Consider the following 13,089-nt stretch of genomic DNA (forward strand, 5'->3'; position numbering starts at 1 on the left):
TTCAGTTCAAGTGTGGGAGGATTATTTGCATACACTCTGTTTTTTAGTGTTGCCCATAAATAAATGTCTAACAGTGTTAGATCTCAGACTCACTAGTCATTGAAACATTATGTGAGGTATTTAACACTGAGAAAGGGGGAGCTGGCCACCTAGCAGTTGCTCAACTACTGCTGCTACCTAGCAGTCAACAAATAAACCAGTACTAATCGCTGGAATGCTCTGTACTATTACAGTGTGATTTTTCTGTTTAGTATAACATAGTATATATTAAACATAGTATAGTTTAGTATATACATAGTATAATTTGGTATATACATAAATATAGAACTAAAAATACGAATTCTCTGCGTTTGTCTGAACTTAAATGTAAAACCAATGCAGCTTTTTATCATGGCATGAGTCAAGGTCCCAGATTATTAAACAGATTTTATTCTAATATTATTTTAACCACAAATCCTCTCCAAATTAGTAAAAAAATAAGTAAATAAATAAAATTGTATTGGATTTATAGTTTCGGTTTAAACACATTAAACACTTTTTAACCTGTATTCACTCTCAATTTTATTTTTGTCTGTATTGGAATCCCCTCCTGAGCACGAGTCTTACTCCTTCAGGAGTGAGCTAGTTTATCTTTTATTGTATTAACTGGTATTCATTTCAGACTTACTAGCAATAAAATAAATAAAGTTAACATTTGTTTTCTATTTATTGGAATAGTTTACTGAAATAGAAAAGTAAAGTATATCTACTCATTATATTTATATTTGCAGGATTAATTCAATTTTATGCCTCGTTTTGAATACTCATTATGGTGAAACTTTTAAGAGATACTGTCTTGTCTGTTATATTAAATAAATGTTGACACTTGTCACAATTTATTTGCCATTATTTACTTTGTCTCTACAAGCATGCTAATAGATGTTGCTAGTGCTGAGAAGTGTAGATCACTTAGTTCATCAGACACTATTCATTGTGCACTACAGTGGAGCCATATTACACTTGTGATGATGATTATGGTGATGGAGAATTGTTAGGATGTGACGGGAACTGGAGTACCTGGAGAAAACCCGTGCTGCCAGGCTTGCCCATCATAAGTTATAAATTCAGGGTGGATCAACCTGGATTTAAACCCTGGTCCGCTGGTTTATAATTCTTGTCAGATTTAAAATTAAACTTTCCTATATACATACTTACACCGGGAACAGAACAACTAGAGGCTTCAATGACGTCACTACAGAAGATTCCACACACAGTGGAATTGTTCGTTGCACTACAAACTGAAAACGTTGACCACTTACTTTCACTGATCCAGCTGCGCTTTCACTTCCGTTCAGAAAATGTTTTGCAGCTGAATGGTACCGTACCTGCTAGTGCGGGAGGAGGGGGTGATCGAACCGCTTAAAAGTAACCGTCTCCAAGCTTCTAGATGTTCTGTCCCCAGTGTACCATCACATTACTGAGGTGCTTAAATTTCATTTCACATTGTTGGCTAGCAAAGTCCAGGAAGACTGTAATCGAACACATCTGGAGGTGTTTCCCATCGGATTTAAAGGTGACAGCTCAGCTGTATCCATACCTAATTGGCTATGCACCTATCTGAACCCACCCAAATTCTGACACTCAATTTCAATTCTGATTTGGCAGTGCTGCGTTCTGCAAGCTGTAATAGTGTGTGATTAAAGGAAAATTATTTTAAATTTTTGCATTCTGATTGTTTTACTTCAGTAATCTTTTCCCAAATGTAATGTTTTACATGTATGTTCAGAGGAAGGAGAGAGAGGGGATATGGTGAGGAGGATAATGGAAAGCAGAGTGGGCAATAGAAGATGTGTTGGGAGACAGAGACTGAGATGGATGTGAAACGGTTGGGGATCAGGAAGGTTGCCAGAGATAGGGACACCTGGAAATCAGTTTTGAGGGAGGCTGTGGCCAGCTTTGGGCTGTTGAGCCGATGATGATGATGATGATGATGATGATGAATGCTTTACACATTTTATTAATAATTCCCAAACGAAAAAATTTTAACGTGATATAATTCTAATGCAGCAGTGCAAAACAACTCTCTGCATTTTGTGATCTTCAATCTGGGCAGCCAATTTCACCCCAGTTATGGTAGTATTTGAGACTATTTTCCAGTCTTTCTATATCGCACCTGAGAAATTTGAAGAGAATCACTTTAAACTACAAATTTGTATTTCCCAACTTGGAATTGTAATACAGTATTGTCGCACCATCGGATCTGTGCCCCTTCAGCGTTGTCGTCGTTTTTGGAAAAGTTAACGCCTCTACTCACCCCTTTCCATCCGTTTCTCTTCCACTACGTCAAACAGCAGGCCACGAACCTTGCCGAATAGGGATGTTGCCAAACTTCCGTCAAACAGTGTCATGAATATTTCTTATAATAATGTAAGGTTAATTTATTACCTATTCATAATTTAATTTAAGTAGGTCTAATGACGCTCATTGTATTACGATTGTTTGCAGATAATTATATTATTACAGTGGATATTTATTGCTTAAATTGAAATTACATCAGAAACATCATCGCTTTGCCACCATTTTTTAACAGTATAATGTGGATATATTTATGTTTCGTCTAAATACACAATATGCTTTCCTTCTCTGCGAAATGTGCAATTTTCTTAAATAACTGGCCCTCCATGCTACAATATCATTTTTTTCAATCAAAATACATTTTGTATTTCTACATTTTTTAAATCTAAATCCCATGTCTCGAATCACTTTCCGTAGCGTTTCTCTCCCTCCTTGGAAATTTATTGCTTCTCTCGCAACCTTCAATAATTTCTCCAATGTCGGAACTTCTTTCTGCATCGTATAAAATTCTTGTATCCTTCTTCTTAAAATTCATCTGTCCATATCATCTACAAGAATTAAAGGTTCCCTTGGTCTGTTCTTCCCTGGTGACTCTAGCTTTTCATCTCCTGCACAGACTCCCACTCTCCTGATTTTCTTTATTAGGCGCTCTGACCTGTCTATATAAATTACATAACAAAGTTGTATTATATTAGTATTAGTTAAGTAAGTAATTTTAATACGTCATCAATTGAAATAAAATTAGCCTCACATGTGATCACAACTGCTCTTTTCGTTGCCTGATTTATAGGAAACAAATATTGACCTACTTGTTTCTCTTCATCGCAAAATGCTATTACTTGCTTAATAATATTTCTTTCACCACTCCGTGCTACAGTATTCATGTTGAGTTGACAACACTGGACTGCAAGTGCAAATAAACTGTCCCGCAAGAAGGCTCAAAATTGTGAGTAGTGGGAGAGAAAGAGAGAGGGATAGAAAAGAGAGAAATAGGAATACAGGGAGAGAAATGAATTGCCAAGGCTGAAAAGGAATTAAGGTTCAGTTCGCATATCTTACGGGGGCACAGAACTGATGGTCGGACTATACATGTTTACATTTAACACACAGAGCAATTCCTTGGACAACAGTTTCATCTTTGTCTGCTAAAACATAAAATTGATCCCAAATTTTGCTTTTCATTCATGAACGGGCTGGATATGCCAATTAATTCTCCAGCTTTGTCTTTCTTGAAGTTCAAAAGGTGAAATTTCTGTGTGGCTAGACAAGGTCACAATATTGTCGAAAAGTATCTGCCTAGTTCCAAGCGAGTGGAACCATGGTGGAGTCCTGCACCTAGAGCCAGTAGATCAAACTGGTTCCTACTATTTCAAGACCCTACCGCAATATGAACAATATGTGATGTCAAAGCTTGTCTGTCCTCTTGTGCTGGTTGCATCATTCCTTTTGTAGCATATTGAATCAAACCCAACTAAACCTGACCCACGCAGACCTCTGGTGTTGGCAACTAACCACAATATTAAAATGTTTGTACAGTAGAACCCCGATTATCCGTCACTCTATTACCGGTTGGCGGATTATCCAACTGTCTTTCTCTCGCTTTTTTTTTTCTTTTGCTTCAGATATAATTTGTATGAAATGCTGTTTTGTACATTATAATAGTATTAGTAGGCGTACGTATTTTTTTATAGAGCATTATTACAAGTCTTCACCATTATTAAGTATGGTCTGCTGTTCGAATTACCATACTGTATAACTTTTATTTTCTTTTAATTGGTTATTTTATGCTTTATCAACTGCTAAAGTTATGTAGCGTCTGAATGAGATGAAGATGATAACGCCAGAGAAATGAGTCCTGCGCCGAAAGTTATCCAGCATTTCCTCTTAATAGATTGAGGGAAAACTCCGTAAAACTTCAACCAGGTAACTTGTTCCAGCCAGGATTTGAACCCGAGCCCACTCGTTTCACGTAAGGCATGCTGACCGTTACTCCACAGCGGTGGACCTATTGTTTAACTTCTATACAAAATTTCTTCCACGGGTGTCAACAGAAAATGTCTTGTGCTAAATTTTTTTTAGTAGGTTATTTTACGACGCTTTATCAACAGCTTAGGTTATTTAGCGTTTGAATGAGATGAAGGTGATAATGCCGGTGAAATGAGTCTGGAGTCCAGCACCGAAAGTTACCCAGCATTTGCTCATATTGGGTTGAGGGAAAACCCCGGAAAAAACCTCAACCAGGTAACTTGCCCCGACCGGGAATCGAACCTGGGCCACTTGGTTTCGCGGCCAGACGCACTAGCCATCTTGTGTTAAATGTCGAAAAAGAAAGTGCAAATAATTGAATGGTGTGGGAAAGAGAAACTATGGCTTATCTCGCTTCAGAATACTAGACTGGAGTTATAACTGCGCTATTTAATAAAAAAAACAAGGATAGAATGTATAAAGTATGTAAATGTACAACATGAGACTTCCATTATTCCTATTTCTCCGCAAGTAGCCATTACAAGAAATGTCCTTGCCCCTTAAAAACTCATTAAACACAACACCACGGAATCTTCTATGGTACGGATTATCCGATTATTTCGATTAACCATTCAGTCCACCACCTTCATTACCACGGATAATAGAGGTTCTACTGTATTGTTACAGGTTGGCAAAGGATTATTGGGTGTTGGCATGCAGTACTTGGTGCAGTTGTATAGAGATCTGAAGAAGTATCGACATGCTCTAAGGATCATAGCTGTTGCTCTTAAAATGTTGCCTGATTTGAAAGACAGATTTTTGCGTCAATGGGTGAAAATTAAGAAGCATACAAATGTTCAGGTTTGTAAATATTATAGCTTCTCACTGATAAGTGTTATTGGTACTGTTTGTAGAGTACATAATACAGGGTTCGGCATTTGGTTCTGACGAATTTCAACATGTTGTAAAGGGACTATAAGGTTTAAAAATTAAAAAATAACACAGTGTGTAGCTTGAATAATGCAGTTTATTGGAATGTCTTCATTTTTTGAAAATTACACATTTCAAGTGATCCCCGTGATATCTTATGACCTGTTGTAATCTTACACAAAAATTGTTCATGAATAGGAGGGGGATGTTGATGACCTAAAAATCTGCTTAAAATGTTAATTAAAATGACCTTAAACTAATGGAAAAATGACATAAAATTAAAAGAAAATGACATTTAAATATTATTCAAAGTACTTGCACCATAACTTCTTAAAAATTAGTCACCTTGTTTCAATGACTGTCCTGCAAATGTCGGAGAGAGGAGGCAACTTCCTGGAATTTGGCTAAGATAAAGGAAAAGGGCATGCAAAAAATGAAAGTTTTAAGGGAAAAGATTTGAATGAGAGTTTTACAATGTGTTTCAATCGGTGGTGTCCATGTAAGTGCCTTCTCCTTCCGTTCTTCACTTTTGTTACCAGATCTTCCAGATGGGGAGTGTGAATGACAAAACAAATTCTGGGTGCAGCTTGCATTCTTGCAATCTTTGCGTTAAAAATGCTGTCCCATCCCTTCCATGAGGACACAACGTCCTGTCTAGGACACGGTGAAAGTTTCTCCCCTTCCAAACATAAAAGTTAAAGACACCCTTGTACCGACAAAAGAACAGTACCGGTCAAAGCTTTCACTTAAACTAAGCTGTTGTCAAGCATTTTATATTACTTCAGTTGTGTGAGGTAAAGCCTTCAGTGGATTGAGGAATGGTCTTTACAGTTTGTTTCAAACCATAAAACTCAAACTTCACAATTATTCACTTATTCAGTAGGTAATTACTACTGATCTATTTGCTTAGAAAAAGATTTAACAGATCTATCGATAAAGGAGAAAGTAAAATGCATTCCAAATGATCTAAAAATTCTTCAAAGTATTAAAAATGCCAAAAAAAATGCCAAAAAAAATATAAAAATGACTTGTTAGTTCAAAAAAGTCGAAGAATGCAAAAAATGCAATATAAGAAATTAATTTTTTACGTTGATATTAACATAGAAGGGATTTCTATATTAATAGGCATTGTCCTAATGTGAAAAATAAGATGATGACTTTTCATCAACATACGCTCCCCCCCCCCCCCCCCCCCATTCATTACACTTTTTAATAAACCTGGGGTATCATTGATTTCTTGCTCTTCAGCCTGTATCCTGTTCTTCAGATTCTAGATAGAGTCTGTGCTGTCTGTGGGAGCTGCACATATCCAGCGAAGCCGCAGGGACTTTAATAAGTGGACTGCGGGTGACTGGGGGAGTGTAGCTCTCTTGGATAGATGGCACTTTGGTGAATCATGGACTCTATGGCGACATGTTTTTCTGGTTGAGGATACACCAGATTCAAACACATGAATTGCAAACAGATGCCATCAATCTGAGGAGGCCACAGAATAACATCACATGCAGGCAGAGGATCAGGTCTCCAGTCAGAACTGGATGCTGTGGCTGAATTGATATGATGACACCGGAGTGAATCATGTGCTTGAAAGAAACATAAGTTGCACAATAAGGTACGGTCACACGTCGCTACTTTTGCAGCGATGCAGTACAAAAAACTGCGCAACTCTTGTACTGCGACGTGTGAACAATGGTGCAACCCGAAAAGTAGCGGCTGCCGAACCTGCTGCTTGCTACTTTTCCGTGCTGTGCACAGCTTAAAAGTAGCGACGTGTGACTAGGGTTCTCAGGATTGCAGCCGCAGCATTTTTGATATCGGTTTTGTTGAAACTTTTGCTCCGGTTGCGACTAGTGTTGCCACCCAAATGTGCCAATGATACTTTTATTGTTTGGATGTATTTTAATGTTAGATGTGATGAAAATAAATGATTTGTAACAGTTATTAAATGCACAACACAGTCTGAGCATATTTGCTGACGATATAATTCACTTTTTTAATTTTCTGTAGCGTAGTTTCAAGCAGGAGGGTTGCCAACATTGATTACGTGAATATGCTGTTGGTTATCATTTAAGTATATAGGCGTTTTTTTAAATTTTATAGTAAAAATAATGCCAATTTCTGAATACTAGTTAGGACAGAAAGGCAAATAATAGATAAGTAAGCTTTCGCATGAGTTTATTAATAATGCGAACATAACCACAAAATGTATATTGAGAAGTCAACATGGAGATGGAAACCTGCAGCATGACTGCGGCTGCAAAAGTAGCTCCTTGTGTGTGAACAGACTCACAACGTCCAGTTGCAACTTTTGCTGCACTCGGGTTGCGCAGCACGAAAAGTAGCATGCAGCGTGCTACTTTTGGCTTACGTGTGAACACGACACGCAACTTTTGCAGCTGCAGTACAAAAGTAGCGACGTCTGACCGTACCTTAAGACTGCAGTACTTGCCTGTGGGCCCTCATCCGAAAAAAAAAAATTCTCTTCCGAGAATTAATTATGTTTAATTGAAGTGAAATGTACTCTACTGAATTTATGTACACTGTATTTTATTAGTGTCCAATTGCTAGTAGTAGTGTTTAGAAGTAGATAAGTGTGTTTTTAATGTGTCATAAAAATTAGCTTGCAGAAAAAATTACCATTTTTGTTTTATTCTCTGTCCATACATATGTACGGAATATAGCTTATATTCCTCTTTTCTCTCTCTTCTCCTTAGAGCTTAACAGTCTGTGATATCTTACAAGAAGATGAAGCTAAAATTCAAATTTGGGCTCCAAATGTTAATTTGGAAGAAGTTAATTGTCCACAGTTACTGTTATGGGAATTGGAAGCATACAGTCAACAGAGGTCAGTGAACTTCAGTTTAAGAAAATGTGTGTGTTGTTTTCCTCCCTTATTTTTATTTGAAGTTCTAAATTACATATTAAGGAATGTCCATAAGCAAGAAGTTAAGAAAACTATAATATTTTGTGTTTCAGTGTTTCTGACTGGGAATGTGTACGAAGTGTGTACAACAAATTGAACTGCATACCAACACTTAACAGAATCCTTAGAGCGCAGGGTTTGTTGGCGTATGTGCCATCTGTTTGGATCCATGGCAGTGTTGAAGACTGCAAGGATATAGGTCACTCAATTAAGAGCATGATAGAAGTCTTTGAAAAAGAAATTGTAAGTAATTTCCTATTTTTCGCCTTCCTCTTGGTCTCCATATACAATTTAAAAATCTTAATGTTGTCTATCATCTGATATCTTCTTCTGTCCTGAAATTTTCTCCTGTTCACCATTCCTTCCAGTGCACCCTTAAATTTAAAAATTCACGATGAACTCGAAAACCTTAAGCATTGAAAACAATTTTAAAACCAGCGCAATTATTTCTATGAGAATCCACAGTTTTAACAGACAAAAGTTTAGTCTCTCTGCATACGAAGTCCGCCAGGCACTCCTTTAATCCCCCGAAAATCGAAAACCAGTAAGGATTTTCAGTAGCAGCCACTTTTGAAAGTAATTTACATTCTTCCTAAACATTTTTCTCGCTTTGACCCCCATCTAAAGTGAAAAATAAAGTGTCACTGGTCAAGTTTTGCTTACTTTGATCGGGTCACTTTGAAGTTAGTTTTATTTTTTTTATTTTTTATTTTTTTTCCTCACTTCCCAAAAAAATATTGATTTCGAATTTTTTCAATGCTTTCCTTAGACATTTATCTATGAATTCTAAAAATTACAGCGTGATTGATTATCATAACAGTTACGACATGATAATGTTTAACACTGTGAAGATCACTCTCTGGTTGTTAAAGTCTTTACAGAGCCCTAGATACAATAATACAGTTTGATTTCTGCTGAATGACGAGATGCATGATGAAGTGAACGGCTTAAGCATATTTTTATCCATTATGTATTGTTTCCTAATCGCCACACGGTGAGATGTGTGACGAGGTGAACTTCTCCAGTTTTTACACAAGACTTGAATATACAGTATCGATACAGTTCAACTCCAGTAATCTGAACTAATTGGCACTGTAATCTGTTTGATTTAGAAATTTTTTGGGCTATCCAAAATCATTACTGAAACATCAGATTATGCATGTGCACGAATGTGTTGGTATTTTTAATGATAAGTTACAATATGTATGTGAATACTCCACATCATCGAATAATCTGCACACCCTAATTTTAGGAAAGAAAATTAAAAAAAATGCTGTAATTTGTGTTTTATTTACAAAAAATTAATCCTACAAGATAATGTACTCCAAAACTAAATAAAATATCAATTTCTTTTAAGAAATGTGTCATAATCTTCACATGCTGTTGTAGAAGCATCCATGATTACCTACAATAGCAAAAAAAAGAAATTCGAATTATAATATTTATCAATATAATGTTAATATGTGCAATAAAATATTAAAGTCAAATGATTACGTGCTCCCTCACCTCTATTCATCATCACTTTTATTGTCACCACTAGCAGAAGAATCATTGTTGTTGCATTCCAGTGTTTGAAGCGAAGCGGTACTAACCTTATTTCAAATAATGCAGCACCCCAGTTTTTGTTCGCTAAATTCCGAAAAGAAACTTAAATGTTAATGAACTCCTTTGTCTTGTGTTACTGTAATATAGTTCCTTAAAGATAGTATCAGATCTTCATCTCTTAGAGAACAGAGTAAAACTATTTTTTCGTTGCTAAATATTATTTTTTTTCCCCTTCCTCTTTACTTCTCTGAATTTTAGAAGTTTAAGAACTTTTTCCATTTCGGAATTTTGGTTCAGACCACGCGAAATTTTGAATTTTTAGGGTTCTGTTGTAAATGTTGTTGTTTTCTAATGCCAGATGTTTAACAATAAAGTCATTTGACCTCTTGCACTCCAACATTTTTCAAAGATATTGTCATGGTCAGCAACTGAAGCGCAGATTTTGAGGTGATCCGAATCCATTTCTTCGTTTGAGTTGCACAATGGGCATCTGTTGTAAATGTTAATTTTTGTTTAACTACAAATTATAGTTTTTTAATTGCTGTTTATTCATTTTGTATTATTTTACAGGATGGCTCAGAAAAAGAAAGCGTGCGGCTCTTCTACATTGGAAATTTATACTACTGGTTCTTCCTGTGTCAAGTGAGAGTAATGCGATCTAAGCAAGAGGTAAACTTCTGCTCATTTAACAATATAAGCGTGCACAAACACATAGATGGTTGAAGATAGGATTAAATAAATGCATTACTTTCATTAATATTAATTTTGGAGTGTATGCATTATAATAAGCTCTAATGTCAACCTCACTATTATAATTTCGAATTTTACTTCTATTTTAATTTTTTATTATTTATTTAATAGATTTTACGTTATTATTTGCATCATTACTTCTGCTACTTTCCTAAAGACAATTCCAGAAATGATTGAAAAAATTCTTTACAATGAAACTGCAATCCCATACATTCGTTAGAAGGAACTAAAACAGTAATGCAATAGAAGCCAATTTAGCACTGTCCAATATACTGCAGTTTTATATATAGATAACACAATGAAAAGTATGTCCCTCGAGAAAATAAAACACCATCATTAGTGAAATATTTAATTGCAGAAATTCATTAAATTAGTCTGCATAGAAAGATTCTGCATTACAGTTTCTCACTATCTCCAGTTGAGAGAGACTCTTCTGCCATATTTAGCTCCATATTGCTGTAATTCCACATGACCGAATGTATTGATTCTAAATAGTTTCGTGTAGTGCATGGAATTTCTGACAGTCAGATAATCATGTCAGTTGTAGTGTTGATTTAAATTTACTTTCCAATCCACCCTCATATCTTACTAATCGTGTTCATTAAGAAATTTGAATTGTCTCCTATCATTACACTGAACAATGTCTTTCATTGCAATCCCAGCATTCTCCAGTCTCCTATTTTCTGTGCATATACCTTAATGTCTTCTGTTACTTTATATCTTCTTCTGCCCCGAACTCTTCTCCCATTCACCCATTTCTTCCAGTGCATCCTTCAGTAGACAGTTTCTTCTCAGCCAGTGACCCAGCCAGAATAATGTCATTAGGGTATAATAATCGTAAAGTAATGCTATCATTCATTGATAAGAATTGTTTCATACTGTTGATTTTGTGGGTTCTTCTTCTTCTTGCCTCATGATGTTGCTTAGGTGAGATTCTCAAACCTGCACTGGTATTGACTTATTTAAAAAAACCAGGCTTTGCAAAAAAATCGATAAATTGTTACAATTAGACTTTCCTATTCAGTGAACTTTGCTCTACCAATTCTATAAGTTTGGTTGTTAAAATATTCAAACTTCGATTTTCAAGTCATCTAAGAGAACCTCTTGCCACTAACTTGTAAATAATAGATTTACCTGACGTATCATGCAATTGTGATTTTTTTTTCTAAAAAGACTTGGCTTCTCACTAGCAGTAATTAGGAGTATTGTTGTACTTAAATTATTGTATTGTAATTTATTTACACTAAAACATAAGGAATCCAAACAAATTGGAGCCCAAAAAGAGAACTGTTTTCCTAGATTTTCATTACTTCATTATCTAATGGAACAATTTGTTAGTGTATAAACTTGCAAAATTTATAATACAGTAAAATCTCAATAAGATGCTATCCCGTGTAATACGCTTTTTTTGTCTGGTCCCTACACTTTTCATATATAACACCTTTATAAAATACCCCGTTTGTTGCGCTTAAGTCACGCATAATACGCTGTTTTTGTGGAATATTTTCGATGTAATTTTCAGCAATGTACTGTAACAGCAATGAAACATCTTGGTCATTGAAGTCACTGGTGCCATTAGCCTGAAAAGTATTGGTATTCGACCCTTTACCTGCACATTTAAACCTTCATACTTCATACCTTAGTATACCCCACCCTCCTGTTACGCTCTCTTATTTGGCTCCTTATCTGTGTGCTTATAGCCTACATACATTTACAATACCTCACCCTCTTGCTAACCCTCTCTGTCTCAAACAACATTCCTCACTCGGCCGTAATAAAATTCTGGAAATTTTTGCTGGCCAGTTTGTTGTCCTTTTGTGTATTGAAGTGTCTGTGAATTTGATTACAATGAGTGTTAAACGAAAAGCCCTTTCTGTGTCGGATAAATTGGAAATCTTACGAAAGTACGATGAGAACAGTACTTTTACTCAGAAACAACTCTCTGATGCATTAGGAATCCCATCATCGACATTAAGAACAATAATAAAAAATCGCGACTACAGCTGCGATGTCGGGAGGATGTAATCGCAGAAACTGAAGTGTGGTAAACATGAGGACTTGGAGAACACACACACGGCAAACAACTATAAATGGCTTCTTTTTTTTTTTTTCGAAAGAATTAAGTACAGTACATTTTGTAAAGGTCTTTGATGTACAGTACAGTAATTACATAATGGAGTAATATTGTATTACCTTTCATGAATCATGTATTTCAATAAAACAAATGCTAATAGATACTGTATAGAAGTCAAAATTAGTATACCTGCCTAATACGCAGTCCCGGTTAATACGCGTTTTACACCCAGTTCCTTGAACAGCGTCTTATCGGGGTTTTACTGTAGTTCTCTGCTTGAAATTATGCAATGAAGAGTTAGTGTTTTGTGCTAAAATAATTGTATTTGTGTGTAGGAAGAAATCTTGCAATCAAACATAATTCCAACTAAGATAGAGGATGAGCAGGAAGACAACCCTGATCCTCTGCAAACTTGTAATGTAATTCCAGCATATGCAAATCTCAATCTTGAGAATGAATCTCGTTTATTGGAAAACTTAAATAAAGCAGTAGGTGCTTGGATTCTGTCACTTGTAAATGTAAGTATAAACTTCTTAATTAAGTTGATCTTCGTGGTCTAATTATTACC

General features: G+C 35.8%; 1 protein-coding gene across 4 annotated transcripts in view; it reads left to right on the plus strand.

Annotated features, from left to right (window-relative positions):
• The window catches only part of LOC138697825 (uncharacterized), a 298,065-nt gene that overhangs the window by 254,846 nt on the left and 30,130 nt on the right, over positions 1-13,089 (plus strand). For all 4 annotated transcript variants that reach the window (XM_069823372.1, XM_069823371.1, XM_069823373.1 and 1 more), the window contains 5 exons: positions 4,987-5,160; positions 7,944-8,074; positions 8,206-8,395; positions 10,268-10,366; positions 12,857-13,039. In XM_069823372.1, coding sequence (XP_069679473.1) covers positions 4,987-5,160; positions 7,944-8,074; positions 8,206-8,395; positions 10,268-10,366; positions 12,857-13,039 — 777 coding nt within the window. The remainder of the gene's footprint in view (positions 1-4,986; positions 5,161-7,943; positions 8,075-8,205; positions 8,396-10,267; positions 10,367-12,856; positions 13,040-13,089) is intronic.

The sequence above is a fragment of the Periplaneta americana genome, chromosome 4, assembly GCF_040183065.1.
Source record: "Periplaneta americana isolate PAMFEO1 chromosome 4, P.americana_PAMFEO1_priV1, whole genome shotgun sequence".
Lineage (NCBI taxonomy): Eukaryota > Metazoa > Arthropoda > Insecta > Blattodea > Blattidae > Periplaneta > Periplaneta americana.